The sequence below is a fragment of the Bos indicus genome, chromosome 22, assembly GCF_029378745.1.
Source record: "Bos indicus isolate NIAB-ARS_2022 breed Sahiwal x Tharparkar chromosome 22, NIAB-ARS_B.indTharparkar_mat_pri_1.0, whole genome shotgun sequence".
NCBI classification, from domain to species: Eukaryota; Metazoa; Chordata; class Mammalia; order Artiodactyla; family Bovidae; genus Bos; species Bos indicus.
This window is the reverse complement of record NC_091781.1, coordinates 56558256-56581541: the sequence shown is the minus strand read 5'-3', so window position 1 is coordinate 56581541 and position 23286 is coordinate 56558256. Positions and strand designations below refer to the sequence as shown.

The 23286-nt window shown below is 44.8% G+C and overlaps 1 protein-coding gene across 9 annotated transcripts in view; it reads left to right on the top strand.

Annotated features, from left to right (window-relative positions):
- LOC109576365 (peroxisome proliferator-activated receptor gamma) overlaps positions 1-6136 on the top strand; it is a 218582-nt gene extending 212446 nt beyond the window's left edge. For 8 of the 9 annotated variants that reach the window (XM_070776930.1, XM_070776932.1, XM_070776929.1 and 5 more), the window contains 3 exons: positions 18-129; positions 4430-4519; positions 5425-6136. In XM_070776930.1, the coding sequence (XP_070633031.1) occupies positions 18-129; positions 4430-4519; positions 5425-5484 (262 nt within the window). In that variant the 3' untranslated portion in view covers positions 5485-6136. The remainder of the gene's footprint in view (positions 1-17; positions 130-4429; positions 4520-5424) is intronic. The other variant, XR_011563084.1, reaches the window with a different exon arrangement.
- The last annotated feature ends 17150 nt before the right edge of the window (positions 6137-23286 follow it).

The window sequence follows — 23286 nt, the reverse complement described above, 5'->3', positions numbered from 1 at the left end:
CCTACCGTGTTTTCCAGTTACTCCGTCATCGTGGAGCTGGTGGACGACCGTTTCCAGGGTGCTCCTCGCAGACCTCTCAGCTGGAGGTCCCTGGCTGCCTTGAGCAGAGTGTCAGTCAGTGTCTCCAAGGTAACAGCATCAGCTTTGGGTCACATGTCACTTAAACGGTTGGATCTTCATATTAAATGTTTCGGAAGCATGGAAGTCATCTGTGGGCACTGCAAGCATTTGTGCCAGCGGAGCTCTAGAAGCTGGCCCTCCTCTCATGCCCTCCCCTCTGCCCCAATCCAGGGACTGAGCCCCGAGGTTCCCCATGGGCATGGGTGTCAGCGAGCCTTGCCTTCCTTCCCGGGGGCAGGACCCACCAGCACGTGCTCAGAATCCAGCCACACACATTCACAGATGACTCAGAAAACATGGACACGTTTGTTTCCACAGGTAGCAGGTCTCTCAGAGAAAGAAAGGGAATTAATACTTATCACTGAACACCTCTGATGACCCCACCCATAAGAATAAGACCCAGTTTCCCCCTCAGTCAGTCTCTCCCATCAGGGAGCTTCCATAAGCCTCTTATCCTTCTCCATCAGAGGGCAGACAGACTGAAACCACAATCATAGGAAACTAGCCAACCTGATCACATGGACCACAGCCTTGTCTAACTCAATGAAAGTGTGAGCGATGCCGTGTAGGGTCACCCAAGATGGACAGGTCATGATGGAGAATTCTGACAAAATGTGGTCCACTAGAGAAGGCAATGGCAAACCACTTCAGTAGTCTTGCCTTGAGAACCCCATAAACAGTATGAAAAGGCATAAAGATATGACACTGAAAGGTGAACTCCCCAGGTCAGTAGGTGCCCAATACGCTACTGGAGATCAGTGGGGAAATAAATCCAGAAAGAATGCAGAGATGGAGCCAAAGCAAAAACAACACCCAGTTGTGGATGTTACTAGTCATAGAAGCAAGGTCCAGTGCTGTAAAGAGCAATATCGCATAGGAACCTGGAATGTCAGGTCCATGAATCAAGGCAAATTGAAAATAGTCAAACAGGAAATGGTAAGAGTGAATGTCGACATTTTAGGAATCAGTGAACTAAAATGGAGTGGAATGTGTGAATTTAACTCAGATGACCATTATATCTACGACTGTGGGCAAGAATCCCATAGAAGAAATGGAGTAGCCCTCATAGTCAACAGAAGAGTCTGAAATGCAGCACTTGGATGCAGTCTCAAAAACGACAGAATGATCTCTGTTCATTTCCAAGGCAAACCATTCACTATCACGGTAATCCAAGTCTATGCCCCAACCAGTAATGCTGAAGAGGCTGAAGTTGAATGGTTCTATGAAGACCTACAAGACCTCCTAGAACTAATACCCAAAAAAGATATCCTTTTCATTATAGGGAACTGAAATGCAAAAGTAAGAAGTCAAGAAACACCTGGAGTAACAGGCAAATTTGGCCTTTTAGTACAGAATGAAGCAGGGCAAAGAACGCACTGGTCATAGCAAACACCTTCTTCCAACAACACAAGAGAAGATTCTACACATGGACATCACCAGATGGTCAACACCGAAATCAGATTAATTATATTCTTTGCAGCCAAAGACGGAGATGCTCTATACAGTCAGTGAAAACAAGACCAGAAGCTGACTGTGGCTCAGATAATCAGTTCATTATCCCAAAATGCAGGCTTAAATTGAAGAAAGTAGGGAAAACCACTAGGCCATTCAGGTATGACCTAAATCAAATCCCTTACGATTATACAGTGGAAGTGAGAAATAGATTTAAGGGACTAGATCTGATAGACAGAGTGCCTGATGAACTATGGACGGAGGTTCATGACATTGTACAGGAGACAGGGATCAAGACCATCCCCAAGAAAAGGAAAAGCAAAAAAACAAAATGGCTGTCTGGGGAGGCCTTACAAATAGCTGTGAAAAGAAGGGAAGCGAAAAGCAAAGGAGAAAAGGAAAACTATACCCATTTGAATGCAGAGTTCCAAAGAATAGCAAGGAGAGATAAGAAAGCCTTCCTCAGTGATCAGTGCAAAGAAATAGAGGAAAACAATAGAATGGAAAAGACTAGAGATCTCTTCAAGAAAATTAGAGATACCAAGGGAATATTTCATGCAAAGACGGGCTCAATAAAGGACAGAAATGGTATGGACCTAACAGAAGCAGAAGATATTAAGAAGAGGTGGCAAGAATACAGAGAAGATCTGTACAAAATAGATCTTCACGACTCAGATAATCACGATGATGTGATCACTCACCTAGAGCCAGACATCCTGGAATGTGAAGTCAAGTGGGCCTTAAAAGCATCACTATGTTCAAAGCTAGGAGAGGTTATGGAATTCCAGTTGAGCTATTTCAAATCCTAAAAGATGATGCTGTGAAAGTGCCGCACTCACTATGCCAGCAAATTTGGAAAACTCAGCAGTAGCCACAGGACTGGAAAATGTCAGTTTTTATTCCAATCCCAAAGAAAGGCAATGCCAAAGAACGCTCAAACTACCCCTCAATTGTACTCATCTCACACGCTAGTAAAGTAATGCTCAAAATTCTCCAAGCCAGGCTTCAGCAATACACGAACTGTGAACTTCCTGATGTTCAAGCTGGTTTTAGAAAAGGCAGAGGAACCAGAGATCAAATTGCCAACATCTGTTGGATCATCAAAAAAGCAAGAGAGTTCCAGAAAAACATGTATTTCTGCTTTATTGACTATGCCAAAGCCTATGACTGTGTGGATCACAATAAACTGTGGAAAATTCTGAAAGAGATGGGAATACCAGACCACCTGACCTGCCTCCTGAGAAACCTCTATGCAGGTCAGGAAGCAACAGTTAGAACTGGACATGAACAACAGACTGGTTCCAGATAGGAAAAGGAGTACATCAAGGCTGTATATTGTCACCCTGCTTATTTAACTTATATGCAGAGTACATCATGAGAAACACTGGGCTGGATGAAGCACAAGCTGGAATCAAGATTGCAGGGAGAAATATCAACAACCTCAGATATGCAGATGACACCACCCTTATGGCAGAAAGTGAAGAAGAACTAAAGAGCCTCTTGATGAAAGTGAATGAGGAGAGTGAAAAAGTTGGCTTAAGGCTCAACATTCAGAAAACGAAGATCATGGCATCCAGTCCCATCATTTCATGGCAAATAGATGGGGAAACAGTGGCAGACTTTATTTTCCTGGGCTCCAAAATCACTGCAGATGGTGATTACAGCCATGAAATTAAAAGACGCTCACTCCTTGGAAGGAAAGTTATGACCAACCTTGACAGTGTATTAAAAAGCAGAGACATTACTTTGCCAACAGAGGTCTGTCTAGTCAAGGCTATGGTTTTTCCATTAGTCATGTATGGATGTGAGAGTTGGACTGTAAAGAAAGCCGAGTGCTGAAGAATTGATGCTATTGAAGTGTGGTGTTGGAGAAGACTTTTGAGAGTCCCTTGAACTACCAGGAGATCCAACCAGTCCATCCTAAAGGAGATCAGTCTTCAGTGTTCATTGGAATGAATGATATTGAAGCTCAAGCTCCAATACTTTGGCCACCTGATGCGAAGAGCTGACTCATTTGAAAAGACCCTGATGCTGGGAAAGATTGAGGGCAGGAGGAGAAGGGAACGACAGAGGATGAGATGGTTGGATGGCATCACTGACTCGATGGATATGAGTTTGGGTAAACTCAGGGAGTTGGTGATGGACAGGGAGGCCTGGCATGCTGCAGTCCACAGGGTCACAAAGAGTTGGACACGACTGAGCGACTGAACTAACTGAACACCTTATGTCTTCTCTCACCACCCTGTTGTTATCCAAAGGGTGAGGAGTCAGTGTTAGGGAGGTCTGGTGATAAACCCGTGCTCACGCAGCTCGTGTGTGGAACCGGGATTCAAATCCAGGGCCCCGTGAGCTCCCGGCTTGTGTTCGCTTCCATCCCACTCCCGGCAGGGTAGGAGGGACGGTTCACCCTGTACCAGGACTACAAGCAATGAACTTGCAGTGTCCTCTGTAAGTAGTTCCAAGTTCCCTGTCCCGCTGCTGGAGGAACGGGCAGCCCTGGGGGAAGGGCCAGCGGGAGCCCACGGCAGCTGCCTGTGTGCAGGCTAAGCTGCTGAGGCTTTAGCCTTTGAAAGTAGCTTTGTCCTGTAGAATTAGGGGTCTGTGCTGACTGCAGTGTTGAGCACTTTAAACGCTGTGTCTGTGGTCACTGTATGTGCTGTGTTTGCATTCGCCTGCCGTGTCAGTGATGACCAGATGGCAAATCTTCAGTTTAGAATGCCCGGTTATATTCCTGCGGGGAAACGGACATGCTTGTGAGTTGTGACGGGGTGGAGGGGGCCCACGTTTCTTGCACACGCACTCGGGTTTGTATTTCTGTTTGGTGCAGTACGGAGTTTGTATTTCCTTGTCTCCTTAGGAACTTATGCTGTGCTATTTGATTAAACCCTCCACCATGACTGACAAGGACATGGAGTCACCCGAATGTATGAAACAAATTAAAGTTCAAGTAAGTGAACTCGGAGCCAAGTTGATGTTATCTGGAAGGCTCTGCCCGTCGCGCTGTGTCTGTCCTCTGGAAGGTGTGGGCCCCAGACAGGACAGGATCAGCGCCTCCCCTCCGCCCTCCGAGACTCTTCCCTGCTGAACCCAGCCTCGCTCCCCCTCAATCCCGTGGCCCTGCAGCCTCGATGCCCTCTGGTTTCTGTCCCCAGCGCTCAGCCAGAACCACCTGCACTGCTGGCCTGGGGCCAGCCTGGCCTCTCCTGGTGCTCAATCCCTAAGACATGGGTCACGGACAGCTTGCTGCCCCACTGAACTTCTGGTTGGCTCTGGGGCCTGGGCCAGGCTGAGGCTCCCCTATCTTCCTGGAGGGTGTTTCTCTGCTGGGGCTGCCAGTCCACCCTCCAGTGGCCCAATCTTGGTTAATATTTCTGTCCCTCCTTGTTCCTGCCCCCCACGCCCTGCTGGAGGCCTGCGGAGTCTGTCTCCAGGGCCTCATCCGGCTGTTTGTCCTTACTGTGTCCACAGGGTTAGCTTTTCAGTAAATACCACTCCAGCCCCTGGAGTCCCTTCTCTGTGCTGACCCAGACACACCAGAGCCGTCACGGACCCAGTTTTGTGTCAGACGTTGGGTTCACACCAGCGCTCCCTGTTCCTGAAATGTGCTGCCAAACAGCTACCGCTGCGGCCAGGGGAGCTCTTAGAATCCCAGGGTGCTGCCCGTAGGTGTTGTTTCCACGCTGGGTTTGCCACATTCACGTTCCTCCCACGTTTAGTTGAAAGAAACAGGAGCAGGTACCGTCCCTGTACAGACAGGCAGCTGTGAAACATCCCTGTGATGCCGTGTGTCTAGCGTGTTCGTGTATTTCTGCTTCCAAAATTCAGCCACCTTTGTGTTTGGATTGGTTCCAGGAGGTGATTCTCAGCCGCTGGGTCTCTTCACGGGAGAGGAGTGACCAGGACGAACTTTAACAATTCAGCCTCAGGTTTCTAATCTCACTGGCAGATACCACTGAGCTTCCCGCATAAACCAAATTCAGGCAAGGTAAAAAGTCCTTTCGTGGTGATCGCCCTTAATGTAAAAGTTGTAAAGGGCATGGCGCTCCCAGCACCAGAGAGTGTTAGTATTTTAAAAGTTACAACTCACGGAGGAAATTGGCCCTGTGCAGGGACCACAGGTTCTGTCCTTGGATTGCTCGCTCACCGACCCCCAGCCTCTCGCCCTGGCACCTCAGCGGTTCTGGGAGGCGGACTCTCCCAGCAGCAGGGAACTTCCATTAGTCTCTGATTTTACCTGAAACGGTGGTTTCACAGCAGGCGGCTCAGCCCTGTGCACCTGCCTCTTGTTACCCACATCAAGTCTGTCCTGGAGGAGGGTGCTCTGAACAGGTCTCAGCTCTCCAGGAACTTCAGCCAGTTACCCCAACACGGAAAATTCCATGTACTGTCTTCCAAGGATTGCTGTGTCATAAGAAGAATTTTAAAACAAGTTACCTCGTTATTTTTCAGTGACCTCATGGGCGGGCGTGTTGTATAGAGCACACAGCAGTATGGGCTAGAGGAGAGTTGTATATTGCTTCACCCAACTTGTTACGAAATAAAAATATGTGGTGAGAAAAATGAATCGAGGTGTTTGGTGAGTGTGATTAATATTTCATAAAACACACTAGACGAAGTAAGTAAAATTACGTTGTTTAAAAAAAGGAAAGGAAAACATAATTGTGTAGATGACAATGAAGAGTGTTACCTGAGGGCCAGGAGTGAGTCGGGATGAGTGGGCAGGGCCAGTGAGCAGTGTCTGAGATTCAGTACCCAGATCCACGCCCCTGGTGGGAAGGCTTCTCCTTGGCACTGACTACCCTGGAAGCAGACAGTTAAGAACCATCTCTGGAAGCCATGAGATGGGAAAACCAAAGCAGGCCTGTTTGCATTCCTCTTACCTCGGTGTTGGAGCTCCTGATGACTGAAGTTCTGCTTGAGGCTGTGTGTGCCACACGCTGCTTCTCTTCTGCTCCTGATCCTACTCTCGAAGCCAGATGGTTAAGTCTGCGTCTTCCAGATTTGGCGTCCAGATGATGGAGCTCTGTTCACCCCCTCCCCACTTCAGACCAGTAGTGCCCAGTGTGAAAGCACTCTTTGTTCTTAATTAGTAACAGGACAAGTTGGTCAGCATTTTTATCATCCACCTTGCTTACTCCAGGCTCTCTTAGACATAGACTTGGCTTTGAATCATCACTTTCTCGAAACCTTGACAAGTCAGCAAAAAAATTTCCAGAGCCGTCTCCTTCCTATTTGGTTTATCCTTCATGAGGCCGTTTCTTTCCAAGCCTAATCAGGGCATTGAATGCCTTAATGGTAGACACTCTTGTCGTCATGAATCCTTCACCAGAGGATCATCCCCCTCTCAGCTCTCCAGATACTGTGTCATCAGTTAATAGCCTCGAAGATTGTGGTGACTCCTTGGAATAAAGGCTCCAGAAAAGGTGTAGGAAAGCGTGAGGACCACAGTTATGACTTGTAACTGAAAGCTCCGGAAGGATGCCTGCAAGCCTTGAGGGAACGATTCTGCACCATTGTATATGGTTTGAACACTGGGAAACCAGCCGTGCACTCTGAGCATCAGAGGAAGATCCACCAGCCAAGGTCAGAGACAGCCCTGGAGTAGATCCACCAGCCGAGGTCAGAGACAGCCCTGGAGTAGATCCACCAGCTGAGGTCAGAGACAGCCCTGGAGTAGATCCACCAGCCGAGGTTTGACACAGCCCTGGAGTAGATCCACCAGCTGAGGTCAGAGACAGCCCTGGAGTAGATCCACCAGCTGAGGTTAGACACAGCCCTGGAGTAGATCCACCAGCCGAGGTTAGACATAGCCCTGGAGGAGACACGCCAGCCGAGGTTAGAGACGGCCCTGGAGTAGACACACCAGCTGAGGTTAGAGACAGCCCTGGGGGAGATATGCCAGCCGAGGTTAGAGACAGTCCTGGAGGAGTTACGCCAGCTGAGGTTAGAGACCGCCCTGGGGGAGATACACCAGCTGAGGTTAGAGACAGCCCTGAGGGAGATACACCAGCCGAGGTTTTGGTTTACATCACCCTCAAAGTCTCCAGCTGAAAGCAGGATCAGCTTACCTGTGGAAGCGTTAGACCTAACGCCTCTTTCTTACCTTCTGAAATAAATGTACAAGATGGCATTTGTTTGGAGTAGGAAATGGCAACCCACTCCAGTATTCTTGCCTGGAGAATCCCATAGAGGAGTCTGGCAGGCTACAGTCTATGGGGTCTCAAAGAGTTGGATGCAACTGAGCATACATATGCTGTGACTTTTTTTTTTTTTTTTTTAAAGTTGAGTTTCATCAAGATAGGAAGTTGGCTCTGTGATACAACCACCTTCAGCAGTTTCTGGGGTTTGCCACTGCAGCCTGCCCACCCGGCCTTCAAAGCATCAGACTCACATGCTTCTTAAATCTCGCAGGCCTTCCAGGATAGCTTAAAAACCAAAGTCTGTCACCAGATCCTCACTCCGCGTCGCTTTTCTAACTCGCCCTCTGAGCCAGAACGGGCTCAGCGGCATCATGCTGACTGGTTTGCGTCCAACTCGACCACTTACTGACTGTGAGACCCTAACTTTGGTTTCTTCATATGTTAAGAGGGATTAGTGTTACCAGCATACACACACAGTGGAACAGACTGTTCAGCCACAAAAAGGAATGGATACGGACCCGTGCTCCAACACAGATGGACCTCAGAAACATTATGCCAAGTGAGAAGCCGACACGAAAGGTCACATACTGTGTGATTGCAGTCATAAACACAAGTACATACATCCATACAGAACTCAGATTGGTGTGGTCACCAGAGCCTTCAGCGAGGGAGGGATGGGGAGGAACTGGTTAGTGGGTACGGACTCTCCTTTCGGGGTGATGAAATGTTCTAGAACCAGATAGAGCTGCTGGTTGTACGACACTGAATGTGCTGCTGCTGCTGCTGCTGCTGCTGCTGCTGCTGCTGCTAAGTCGCTTCAGTCGTGTCCAACTCTGTGTGACCCCCTAGACGTCAGCCCACCAGGCTCCCCCGTCCCTGGGATTCTACTAAATGCCATTAAATTGTTCAGAGTTTTTATATCTTTGTATTTTACATAAAAATAAAAGTTAAATATCATTAACATGATGTGAATCTCACCTCAGTGAAAGAAAGTAAGAATAATGATACAATGTTACTGGGAATTCCCTGGCAGTTCCGTGGTTAGGACTTGGTGCTTTCACTATTGTGGGCCCAGGTTCAGTCCCTGCTCGGGGAACTAAGATCCTGCAGAAGCCGTACACCGTGGCCAAAAACAAGAATGATGTCACTGACCCCAGCAGGTTGCTGGAGGATGCGGTAGGTCGATCTGTGCCAGGTTCTTGAGCTCAGCGCCTGGCCTGCAACACCCTTCAGTGCTTTGCAGCTGTGAGGGTTCATTTGGGGGTGGGGGAGTAGCCGCATCTGTAGAGCCACAGTGCACCCCATCCGTGACGGCTGTGATAATACTTGTTGATGATGGTTACCATAGGTGATCCTCTTAGCTGCAGTTCTAGAAGCTGGCCTTTCCTCATCTCAGCTCCAGACTGTGAGGGAAAATGATGGCATCTTTGCCATCCCTGTCCTAGAGTTCCCTCATAAAGAGATTCAGTTCTCTTAAAAAAAAAAAAAAAAAAAAAGAGGAGCTAAGATGGCGGAGGAGTAGGACGGGGAGAACACTTTCTCCCCCACAAATTCATCAAAAGAACATTTAAACGCCGAGTAAATTCCACAAAACAACTTCTGAATGCCGGCAGAGGACATCAGGCACCCAGAAAAGCAACCCAAGTCTTCGAAAGGAGGTAGGAAAAAATATAAAAGACAAAAAAAGGACAAAAGAGGGAGGGGTGGAGTTCCGTCCCGGGAAGGGAGTCTTAAAAAGAGAGAAGTTTCCAAACACCAGGAAACCTTCTCACTACCGAATATGTGCCAAGCCTTGGAAGCACAGAGGGCAACATAACAGGGAGGAAAAATAAACAAACAATTAAAACCTGCAGATTGGGAGCCCTACGGTAACTCCCCCAGCGGAGAAGCAGCGCAGACACCTGCACACGCCACTAGCAAGCAGGAGCTGGGCAGGGAGGCATGGCACGGGCTGCATCGCTTAGGGTAAGGATCTGGCCTGAATACCCCGAGCGCTATCTGAGTGAAATAATTTGGGCTAGCAAACCAGACTCTGGGATATCTACCACGCGAAAAGCCAGCCCTAACCTAAGACACCGCCAGGCCCATACACGGAACAAAGGACTGAACAGAGATAGCCAGTTGCAGACCATCCCCCCACCCCACCCCCACCCCCCCACCCCCTGCCGGTGACAGGCAGCCAGAGCCGGAAGGGGGCAATCGCAGCCCCAGAGAGACATTATCTATAAAACTGTCAGCAGGCTTTTTTGCTAACTAAAACTTCTTGGGGGTCTAGACAATCAACATCCGCCTGAGAAGGTGTGCCGGTTGTACACCTAGATAACCAAGCAGCAGGGAGGTGATAAGTCGCAGCAATCGCGCGCGCCAAACACCTCATCACCTGAGCTGCTCGGACCTGGGAGGTGCAAGCAGCCCAGGGCCAGCCATGGATGGTTCCCGGCGATGCAACCTAGAGCCTGAGCAGTGTGGGCAAGGAGGCTACACGTGCCATGAGCGGGGGCAGACCCAGTGTGGCTGAGGCACTGCGAGCACACGCCAGTGTTATTTGTTTGCAGCGTCCCTCCCTCCCCACAGCGCGACTGAACAAGTGAGCCTAAAAAAAAAAAAAAAGTGTCCACCACCGTCCCCTTTGTGTCAGGGCAGAAACCAGACACTGAAGAGACCAGCAAACAGAAGAAGCTATAACAGAGGGAACCACCTTGGAAGCTACAGGCAATAGATTAAAACCCTGTGATGTTTTATCAATGGTGCTGTATAGAAGGAGAAGTTTTGAAGCTACTGTAAAAATAAGACTGATAACTGGAAGCAGGAGGCTTAAGTCCAAACCCTGACTCCAGGGAACTCCTGACTCCAGGGATCATTAATTGACAGGAGCTCATCAAACGCGTCCATACCTACACTGAAACCAAGCACCACACAAGGGCCAACAAGTTCCAGGGCAAGACATACCAAGCAAATTCTCCAGCAACACAGGAACACAGCCCTGAGCGCCAAGATACAGGCTGCCCAAAGTCACCCCAAAACCATAGACATCTCATAACTCATTACTGGACACTTCATTGCACTCCAGAGAGAAGAAATCCAGCTCCACCCACCAGAACACTGATACAAGCTTCCCTAACCAAGAAACCTTGACAAGCCACCTGTACAAACCCACACACAGTGAGGAAACGCCACAATAAAGAGAACTCCACAAACTGCCAGAATACAGAAAGGACACCCCAAACTCAGCAATTTAAACAAGATGAAGAAACAGAGGAATACCCAGCAGATAAAGAAACAGGATAAATGCCCACCAAACCAAACAAAAGAGGAAGAGATAGGGAATCTACCTGATAAAGAATTCCAAATAATGATAAGTGAAATTGATCCAAAATCTTGAAATCAAAATGGAATCACAGATAAATAGCCTGGAGACAAGGATTGAGAAAATGCAAGAAAGGGTTAACAAGGACCTAGAAGAAATAAAAAAAGAGTCAATATATAATGAATAATGCAATAAATGAAATCAAAAACACTCTGGAGGCAACAAATAGTAGAATAACAGAGGCAGAAGATAGGATTAGTGAACTAGAAGATAGAATGGTAGAAATAAATGAATCAGAAAGAAAAAAAGAAAAACGAATTAAAAGAAATGAGGACAATCTCAGAGACCTCCAGGACAATATTAAACGCTACAACATTCGAATCATAGGGGTCCCAGAAGAAGAAGACAAAAAGAAAGACCATGAGAAAATACTTGAGGGGATAATAGTTGAAAACTTCCCTAAAATGGGGAAGGAAATAATCACTCAAGTCCAAGAAACCCAGAGAGTCCCAAACAGGATAAACCCAAGGCGCGAAACACCCCAAGACACCTATTAATCAAATTAACAAAGATCAAACACAAAGAACAAATATTAAAAGCAGTAAGGGAAAAACAACAAATAACACACAAGGGAATTCCCATTAGGCTAACAGCTGATCTTTCAATAGAAACTCTTCAAGCCAGGAGGGAATGCCAAGACATACTTAAAGTGATGAAAGAAAATAACCTACAGCCCAGATTATTGTACCCAGCAAGGATCTCACTCAAATATGAAGGAGAAATCCAAAGCTTTACAGACAAGCAAAAGCTGAGAGAATTCAGCACCACCAAACCAGCTCTCCAACAAATACTAAAGGATATTCTCTAGACAGGAAACACAAAAATGGTGTATAAATTCGAACCCAAAACAATAAAGTAAATGGCAACGGGATCATACTTATCAATAATTACCTTAAACATAAATGGGTTGAATGCCCCAAACAAAAGACAAAGACTGGCTGAATGGATACAAAAACAAAACCCCCTGCATATGCTGTCTACAGGAGACCCACCTCAAAACGGGGGACACATACAGACTGAAAGTGAAGGGCTGGAAAAAGATTTTCCATGCAAATAGGGACCAAAAGAAAGCAGGAGTAGCAATACTCATATCAGATAAAATAGACCTTAAAACAAAGGCTGTGAAAAGAGACAAAGACGGTCACTACATATTGATCAAAGGATCAATCCAAGAAGAAGATAAAATAATTATAACTATATATGCACCCAACACAGAAGCACCGCAATATGTAAGACAAATGCTAACAAGTATGAAAGGAGAAATTAACAATAACACAATAATAATGGGAGACTTTAATACCCCACTCACACCTATGGATAGATCGACTAAACAGAAAATTAACAAGGAAACACAAACTTTAAACGATACAATAGACCAGTTAGACCTAATTGATATCTATAGGACATTTCATCCCAAAACAATGAATTTCACCTTTTTCTCAAGTGCACATTCTCCAGGATAGATCACATCCTGGGCCATAAATCTAGCCTTGGTAAATTTTAAAAAAATTGAAATCATTCCAAGCATCTTTTCTGACCACAGTGCAGTAAGATTAGATCTCAATTACAGGAGAAAAACTATTAAAAATTCCAACATATGGAGGCTGAACACGCTGCTAAATAACCAACAAATCACAGAAGAAATCAATAAAGAAATCAAAATTTGCATAGAAACGAATGAAAATGAAAACACAACAACCCCAAACCTGTGGGACACTGTAAAAGCAGTTCTAAGGGGAAAGTTCATAGCAATACAGGCATACCTCAATAAACAAGAAAAAAGTCAAATAAATAACCTAACTCTACACCTAAAGCAACTAGAAAAGGAGGAAATGAAGACCCCAGGGTTAGTAGAAGAAAAGAAATCTTAAAAATTAGGGCAGAAATAAATGCAAAAGAAACAAAAGAGACCATAGCAAAAATCAACAAAGCCAAAAGCTGGTTCTTTGAAAGGATAAATAAAATTGACAAACCATTAGCCAGACTCATCAAGAAACAAAGGGAGAAAAATCAAATCAATAAAATTAGAAATGAAAATGGAGAGATCACAACAGACAACACAGAAATACAAAGGATCATAAGAGACTACTATCAACAATTATATGCCAATAAAATGGACAACGTGGAATAAATGGACAAATTCTTAGAAAAGTACAACTTTCCAAAACTGGACCAGGAAGAAATAGAAAATCTTAACAGACCCATCACAGGCACGGAAATTGAAACTGTAATCAGAAATCTTCCAGCAAACAAAAGCCCAGGTCCAGACGGCTTCACAGCTGAATTCTACCAAAAATTTAGAGAAGAGCTAACACCTATCCTACTCAAACTCTTCCAGAAAATTGCAGAGGAAGGTAAATTTCCAAACTCATTCTATGAGGCTACCATCACCCTAATACCAAAACCTGACAAAGATCCCACAAAAAAAGAAAACTACAGGCCAATATCACTGATGAACATAGATGCAAAAATCCTTAACAAAATTTTAGCAATCAGAATCCAACAACACATTAAAAAGATCATGCACCATGACCAAGTGAGCTTTATCCCAGGGATGCAAGGATTCTTCAATATCCACAAATCAATTAATGTAATACACCACATTAACAAATTGAAAAATAAAAACCATATGATTATCTCAATAGATGCAGAGAAAGCCTTTGACAAAATTCAACATCCATTGATAAAAACTCTCCAGGAAGCAGGAATAGAAGGAACATACCTCAACATAATAAAAGCTATATATGACAAACCCACAGCAAACATTATCCTCAATGGTGAAAAATTGAAAGCGTTCCCTCTAAAGTCAGGAACAAGACAAGGGTGCCCACTTTCACCATTACTATTCAACATAGTTTTGGAAGTTTTGGCCACAGCAATCAGAGCAGAAAAAGAAATAAAAGGAATCCAAATTGGAAAAGAAGAAGTAAAACTCTCACTATTTGCAGATGACATGATCCTCTACATAGAAAACCCTAAAGACTCCACCAGAAAATTACTAGAACTAATCAATGATTATAGTAAAGTTGCAGGATATAAAATCAACACACAGAAATCCCTTGCATTCCTATACACTAAAAATGAGAAAACAGAAAGAGAAATTAAGGAAACAATTCCATTCACCATTGCAACAGAAAGAATAAAATACTTAGGAATATATCTACCTAAAGAAACTAAAGACTTATATATAGAAAACTATAAAACACTGGTGAAAGAAATCAAAGAGGACACTAATAGATGGAGAAATATACCATGTTCATGGATTGGAAGAATCAATATAGTGAAAATGAGTATACTACCCAAAGCAATTTATAGATTCAATGCAATCCCTATCAAGCTACCAACGGTATTCTTCACAGAGCTAGAACAAATAATTTCACAATTTGTATGGAAATACAAAAAACCTCGAATAGCCAAAGCGATCTTGAGAAAGAAGAATGGAACTGGGGGAATCAACCTACCTGACTTCAGGCTCTACTACAAAGCCACAGTCATCAAGACAGTATGATACTTGCACAAAGACAGAAATATAGATCAAGAACAAAATAGAAAGCCCAAAGATAAATCCACGCACATATGGACACCTTATCTTTGACAAAGGAGGCAAGAATATACAATGGATTAAAGACAATCTCTTTAACAAGTGGTGCTGGGAAAACTGGTCAACCACTTGTAAAAGAATGAAACTAGAACACTTTCTAACACCATACACAAAAATAAACTCAAAATGGATTAAAGATCTAAACGTAAGACCAGAAACTATAAAACTCCTAGAGGAGAACATAAGCAAAACACTCTCCAACATACATCACAGCAGGATCCTCTATGACCCACCTCCCAGAATATTGGAAATAAAAGCAAAAATAAACAAATGGGACCTAATTAAACATAAAAGCTTCTGCACAACAAGGGAAACTATAAGCAAGGTGAAAAGACAGCCTTCAGAATGGGAGAAAATAATAGCAAATGAAGCAACTGACAAACAACTAATCTCAAAAATATACAAGCAACTCCTACAGCTCAATTCCAGAAAAATAAATGACCCAATCAAAAAATGGGCCAAAGAACTAAATAGACATTTCTCCAAAGAAGACATACAGATGGCTAACAAACACATGGAAAGATGCGCAACATCACTCATTGTCAGAGAAATGCAAATCAAAACCACTGTGAGGTACCATTTCACGCCAGTCAGAATGGCTGTGGTCCAAAAGTCTACAAGCAATAAATGCTGGAGAGGGTGTGGAGAAAAGGGAACCCTCTTACACTGTTGGTGGGAATGCTAGTTACTAGTACAGCCACTATGGAGAGCAGTGTGGAAATTCCTTTAAAAACTGGAAATAGAACTGCCTTATGATCCAGCAATCCGACTGCTGGGCATACACACTGAGGAAACCAGAAGGGAAAGAGACACGTGTACCCCAATGTTCATCGCAGCACTGTTTATAATAGCCAGGACATGGAAGCAACCTAGATGTCCAACAGCAGATGAATGGATAAGAAAGCTGTGGTACATATACACAATGGAGTATTACTCAGCCATTAAAAAGAATTCATTTGAATCAGTTCTAATGAGGTGGATGAAACTGGAGCCTATTATACAGAGTGAAGTAAGCCAGAAAGAAAAACACCAGTACAGTATACTAACGCATATATATGGAATTTAGAAAGATGGTAACAATAACCCTGTGTACGGAACAGCAAAAGAGACACTGATGTATAGAACAGTCTTTTGGACTCTGTGGGAGAGGGAGAGGGTGGGAAGATTTGGGAGAATGGCATTGAAATACGTGTAATATCATATATGGAACGAGTCGCCAGTCCAGGTTCAATGCATGATACTGGATGCTTGGGGCTGGTGCACTGGGACGACCCAGAGGGATGGTATGGGGAGGGAGGAGGGAGGAGGGTTCAGGATGGGGAACACATGTATACCTGTGGCGGATTCATTTCAATATTTGGCAAAACCAATACAATATTGTAAAGTTTAAAAATAAAATTTTAAAAAAATTTAAATTAAAAAAAAAAAAACTATACGTAATGCTCGGCTCCCACTCATATTGGTTTAATACATAGCATTAAACCAGTGTGAGTAGGACACCATTTTAGGCAGGTTGACCAGGCTCAACCTGGTTAGGTTTCCCAGAGTATCTGAGCCTAGTACACAGATCTGAAAGTTCATTGTTACTTATTGATAAACTTTTTTTTTTTCAATCTTCATTTATTTTTACCTTTTTTGTTAAAGCATTTTCATTTTCTCTTTAAGAAAAAAAATGCTCTTGAATGTGGGTTTTCATTTTCTCTTTTGGGTACAGTACTTAGGCTAAAAAGAAATTAAATGTTTCTCCTCTCCATCCCCCACCTCCATTTATAATATTTATTGGATTTTCCTGGTTGTAAGAGTAATCCAGCATGTTATGGAGGCTTTGGAAAAATACCTTTGTGTGGGTGCATTTAGTCCCAAGAATTGGTGACTCTCAGGCACGGTCTGGCATTGCTGGAAACAGGAGCCTGGCTGTCGTCGTCCCAGGAGCACTGAGGGGGACAGACGAGTGCCCAGGGCCGCACTGACTGCTGTGCTGCTGAGGAGTGCACTTGGGGGACCCTGGGGGACCGCTGGCACTCATTCGGAGGCGAGGTTGGCACCAGCACTGACTCTCCTGCAGTTCACATTTGGCCAGTAAGATCACGGAGACAACAGATTTTTGGTCCACAGTTCTACAAAACAGCCATGTTGCCGTCTGTTGGTGCTGTTCTGATGCTTCACTTCTTTTACTGGGGTAAAACCTGTACACTGTGATTCTGTGAGCAGGGGATTTGTAGCCTGTGTGCCTCAGCTGGTAAAGAATCCGCCTCCAATGCGGGAGACCTGGGTTCAATCCCTGGGTTGGGAAGATCCAATGGAGAAGGGAACCAGCTACCCACTCCATATTCTGGGCTGGAGAATCCCATGGACTGTATAATCCATGGGGTCACAAAGAGTCGGACATGACTGAGTGACTTTCACTTTCGAGTGTAAAAATACGAGATTGATTGCTGCCAGTCACTTGCGGGGTGCAGATCAGCCCTGAAAATAGGGAGTGGGGGTCTTGAAAGCTTTGTTTGAAAATCAGGGTCACACGGCACTAAGAGAAAGTAGCATGAAATTAGAGTCTCTAATATTTAGCAATGCTTATTCAATTGTTTCACAGTATGTTTCTTCTGTTCATATTTGAATGCCAGTGAAAGCAGAATCCTCATCTCCTTTATCTTCCCTCACGATGGCAAATTGCTGACCCAGTTTTCTGGGTCACCCTGCGTACTGCCGGTCACTTTCTGGTAGCTGGATGCTGGAGGTGACTGCACGTGCTTTGCTATCAAACCTGGTCTGAACCCTGGTTTTGCCACTGACTCCCTGAATGTAATGGCACCCCACTCCAGAACTCTTGCCTGGAAAATCCCATGGATGGAGGAGCCTGGTAGGCTGCAGTCCATGAGGTCGCTAAGAGTCGGACACAACTGAGCGACTTCACTTTCACTTTTCACTTTCATGCATTGGAGAAGGAAATGGCAACCCACTCCAGTATTCTTGCCCGGAGAATCCCAGGGACGGGGGAGCCTGGTGGGCTGCCGTCTACGGGGTCGCACAGAGTTGGACACGACTGAAGCGACTTAGCAGCAGCAGCCTTTGGGGAAGTCAGTTTCCCTTCTCATCTGCACAATTGGTATGCTGTAAGTGCCAGTCTCACAGGATGGTCTTAGGGATGGAAAGGGAAGAGTAGAAAGTGTGTGCTCTGGCGTGGAGTCATACATGAACACTCATCAAATGCAGCTGTTATGATTACTAATATTAATAATCGAGTAAAGAACTGGGCCTGGAAGCGGAGTCCTGAGACAGTGTGAAGAGAAAGGGGGAAGGTAGGCAATACCCTCCAAGCTCAGTGTTCCTCTCATCTTCCCCGGCTGAGGTCTTTATGATCCCTTGAACACACAGAATAGCAGGCACGGTTGTTTAAGGTGGTCTCATTCTCTAGGTAGCAAGTTTTGTGTTTCTTAAAGAACAGTCCTGAAAATTTAAATACAAACGTTGGTCTGCCTGCATGTTTTCCCACTGAAGTTGCCAGGGCTGGAGCACTGACCAGTACCTCTCTAGAACCAAGCTTTGGGATCTAAATATCTTTGTTTTTCATTCACTAAGTCTTGTCCAACTCTTTGTGACCCCTTGGACTGCAGCACACCAGGCTCCTCTGTCCTCCACTGTCTCCTAGGGTTTGCCCAAATTTGTGCCCATTGGGTCAGTGATGCTATCTAAACATCTCATCCTCTGCTGCCCCTCTCCTTTTGCTTTCAGCCTTTCCCAGCATCAGAGTATTTTCCAGTGAGTCAGGACTTTGCATCAAGTGGCCAAAGTTTTGGAGCTTCAGCATCAGTCCTTCCATTGAATATTCAGGACTGATCTCCTTTAGGATGGACTGGTTGGATCTCCTTGCAGTCCAAGGGACTTTCAAGAGTGTTCTCCAACACCACAGTTCAAAAGCATCAATTCATCAGTGCTCAGCTTTCTTTGTAGTCCAACTCTCACATCCATACATGACCACTGGAAAAACCATAGCCTTGACTGTGGTCCAAAGATGGACCTTTGTTGGCAAATAATGTCTCTACTTTTTAATATGCTGTCTAGGTTTGTTACAGCTTTTCTTCCAGAGAGCAAGCACCTTTGAATTTCATGGCTGCAGTCACTGTCCATGGTGGGTTTAGAGCCCAAAAAAATAAAATCTGCCCCTGCTCCCACTTTTTCCCCTTCTGTTTGCCATGAAGTGATGGGACCAGATGCCATGATCCTAGTTTTTTAAATATTGAGTTTCAAGTCAGCTTTTTCACTCTCCTCTTTTACCTTCATCAAGAGGCTTCTTAAGTTCCTCTTCACTTTCTGCCATTAGAGTGGTATCTGCATATCTGAGGTTGTTGATATTTCTCCTGACAATCTTGATTCCAACTTGTGATTCATCCAGCCCGGTGTTTCACATGATGTACTCTGCCTATAAGTTAAATAAGCAGAATGACAATAGACAGCCTTGACGTACTCCTTTCCCAATTTTGAACCAGTCCATTGTTCCATGTCTGGTTCTAACCATTGCTTCTTTACCTGCGTACAGGTTTCTCAGGAGGCAGGTAAAGTATTCCCATCTGTTTAAGCATTTCCCACAGTTTGTTGTCATCCACACAGTCAAAGACTTTAACGTAGTCAATGAAGCAAATGTAGATTTTTTTTTAACTTCCTTGCTTTCTCCATGATCCAGTGAATGTTGATCATTTGACTTCTGGTTCCTCTGCCTTTTCTAAATCCAGCTTGTACATCTGGAAGTTCTTGGTTCACATATTGCTGAAGCCTAACTTGGAGGATTTTGAACATTACTTTGCTAGCGTGTGACATTGTACGGTAATTGGAACATTCTTTGGCATTGCCCTTCTTTGGTATTAGAATGAAAACTGACCTTTTCCAGTCCTCTGGCCTCTGCTGACTTTCCCAAATTTTCTGGCATACTCAGTGTAGCACTTTAATATGTTTGAAAGTGAAAGTCACTCAGTCGTGTCCGACTCTTTGTGACCCCAGGGACTATACAGTCCATGGAATTCTCTAGGCCAGAATACTGGAGTGGGTAGCCTTTCTCTTCTTCAGGGGATCGTCCCAACCCAGGGATCAAATCCAGGTCTCCTGCACTGCAGGCAGATTCTTTACAGCAGAGCTATCAGATCAGATCAGATCAGTCACTCAGTCGTGTCCGACTCTTTGTGACCCCATGGATTGCAGCACACCAGGCCTCCCTGTCCATCACCAACTCCTGGAGTTCACTCACACTCACGTCCATCGAGTCGGTGATGCCATCCAGCCATCTCATCCTCTGTCGTCCCCTTCTCCTCCTGCCCCCAATCCCTCCCAGCATCAGAGTCTTTTCCAATGAGTCAACTCTTCACATGGGGTGGCCAAAGTACTGGAGTTTCAGCTTTAGCATCATTCCGTCCAAAGAAATCAGCCTTCTTCACAGTCCAACTCTCATATCCATACATGACCACAGGAAAAACCGTAGCCTTGACTAGACGAACCTTTGTTGGCAAAGTAACGTCTCTGCTTTTGAATATGCTATCTAGGTTGGTCATAACTTTCCTTCCAAGGAGTAAGCGTCTTTTAATTTCATGGCTGCAGTCACCATCTGCAGTGATTTTGGAGCTCTGAGTGATCAAGCCTTGTCTCTGGCCCCGGATTGAATTCTTCTCCTCTGGGGGCCAAGAATCCCGGTGTCTTCACGTGATTCAACAACAACCTTAATCTTGGGGGCTCGTCCGGGATCCTTCAGGACAAGGTTGGTGAGGAGATACCCCTTGTCCAAGGTAAGGAGCAATGGCTGCGCTTTGCTGGAGCAGCCATGAAGAGATACCCCACGCCCAAGGTAAGAGAAACCCAAGTAAGACGGTAGGTGTTGCAAGAGAGCATCAGAGGGCAAACACACTGAAACCATACTCACAGAAAACTAGTCAATCTAATCACACTAGGACCACAGCCTTGTCTAACTCAATGAAACTAAGCCATGCCTGTGGGGCAACCCAAGATGGGCGGGTCATGGTGGAGAGATCTGACAGAATGTGGTCCACTGGAGAAGGGAATGGCAAACCACTTCAGTATTCTTGCCTTGAGAACCCCATGAACAGTATGAAAAGGCAAAATGATAGGATACTGAAAGAGAAACTCCCCAGGTCAGTAGGTTCCCACTATGCTCCTGGAGATCAGTGGAGAAATAACTCCGGAAAGAATGAAGCAATGGAGCCAAAGCAAAAAGAATACCCAGCTGTGGATGTGACTGGTGATAGAAGCAAGGTCCAATGCTGTAAAGAGCAATATTGCATAGGAGCCTGGAATGTCAGGTCCATGAATCAAGGCAAATTGGAAGTGGTCAAACAAGAGATGGCAAGAGTGAATGTCAACATTCTAGCAATCAGTGAACTGAAATGGACTGGAATGGGTAAATTTAACTCAGATGACCATTATATCTACTACTGCAGGCAGGAATCCCTCAGAAGAAATGGAGTAGCCATCATGGTCAACAAGAGTCCAAAATGCAGTACTTGGATGCAATCTCAAAAGCGACAGAATGATCTCTATTCATTTCCAAGGCAAACCATTCAATATCACAGTAATCCAAGTCTATGCCCCAACCAGTAATGCTGAAGAAGCTGAAGTTGAACGGTTCTACGAAGACCTACAAGACCTTTTAGAACTAACACCCAAAAAAGATGTCCTTTTCATTATAGGGTACTGGAATGCAAAAGTAGGAAGTCAAGAAACACCTGGAGTAACAGACAAATTTGGCCTTGGAATACGGAATGAAGCAGGGCAAAGACTAATAGAGTTTTGCCAAGAAAATGCACTAGTCATAGCAAACACTCTCTTCCAACAACACAAAAGAAGACTCTACACATGGACATCACCAGATGGTTAATACAAAAATCAGACTGACTATATTCTTTGCAGCCAAAGATGGAGAAGCTCTATACAGTCAGCAAAAACAAGACCAGGAGCTGACTGTGGCTCAGATCATGAACTCCTTATTGCCAAATTCAGACTTAAATGGAAGAAAGTAGGGAAAACCACTAGGCCATTCAGGTATGACCTAAATCAAATCCCTTATGATTATACAGTGGAAGTGAGAAATAGATTTAAGGGCCTAGATCTGATAGATAGAGTGCCTGATGAACTATGGACGGAGGTTCGTGACATTGTACAGGAGACAGGGATCAAGACCATCCCCATGGAAAAGAAATGCAAAAAAGCAAAATGGCTGTCTGGGGAGGCCTTACAAATAGCTGTGAAAAGAAGAGAAGCTAAAAGCAAAGGAGAAAAGGAAAGATATAAGCATCTGAATGCAGAGTTCCAAAGAATAGCAAGAAGAGATAAGAAAGCCTTCTTCAGCGATCAATGTAAAGAAATAGAGGAAAACAACAGAATGGGAAAGACTAGAGATCTCTTCAAGAAAATCAGAGATACCAAAGGAACATTTCATGCAAAGATGGGCTCAATAAAGGACAGAAATGGTATGGACCTAACAGAAGCAGAAGATATGAAGAAGAGATGGCAAGAGCTATCAGGGAAACCCCAAATATGTTTATTACTAAGTAGTTATTGGCACTTTGAAGATGGGTTTGGGTTTTGGAAATCAGACATCATTTGGTGCCCACACTGGGGAATAAGATTAGGTGGATAGCTTATCAGGTTGGTCAGAAACAAAGAGTTGTGGAAGCGTTCTCCAAAGACGAACTCTGAGATGTTTTGCTCACTGGCTCAAGTCTGATCATTTGGGTATAAAAGTCCTAATGTGCTTGTTAAGAATCATCATGGTTACCCATCCCAGTTGTCCCCTTCCTCCTCCTAAAGGCGTTAGAGAAAGAAGACAGACTTCCATTGTGTCTGAATTCCACACTTTCAGTGGGCAGAGGAGGTGTGTTGCTGTGATAACCCCAGCACCCCCGGCTCCTCACATCAGGCCAGGAGATGAGAGGAAAACGGACTGACTGAGAAATTCCCAATCCCGTTTGTGTGCATAGATACGCAAAGTCTGGTTCAGAAGACTGCCCGATTCCCAGTTCAGATTCTGAGACCTTTTTTCTTTTTTTTTTCCCCCCTACTATTGATCATTAAAAAGTTGCGTGTGTTAAGTCTCCTCAGTCACGTCCGACTCTGCAACCCTATGGGCTGTTCCATGTGCTGTTTCTATAAAAACAGCGAGGTGAAGGCACTCATTACTAAATAAAACTGTGAAGGTCCGAGGCAGCATCCTATAAATCCCACTTTCTGGATTCACATTGAAAGGTGACTTTGTTCAGCGCCAGTAATTTTATAGGAAGAGTTTTCACCTCTCTGTGCATAAAAAGTACATGCTGCCACTTCATGCTTTAACATGGACCCTGAACTACTAGGGAAGGCATTTTGGTAGTAGCACCTCAGTTCAGTTGCTCAATTGTGTCCAACTCTCTGCGACCCCATGGACACAGCACGCCAGACCTCCCTGTCCATCACCAACTCCCAGAGTTTACCCAAACTCATGTCCATTAAGCCGGTGATGCCATCCAGCCATCTCATCCTCTGCCCTCCCTGTCTACAACTTTGAAAACCCAGGGCTGTTTTTATTCATTTCGTAAATTCTTTCACTGCAGGAGGCTGAAACAGGCAGAAAG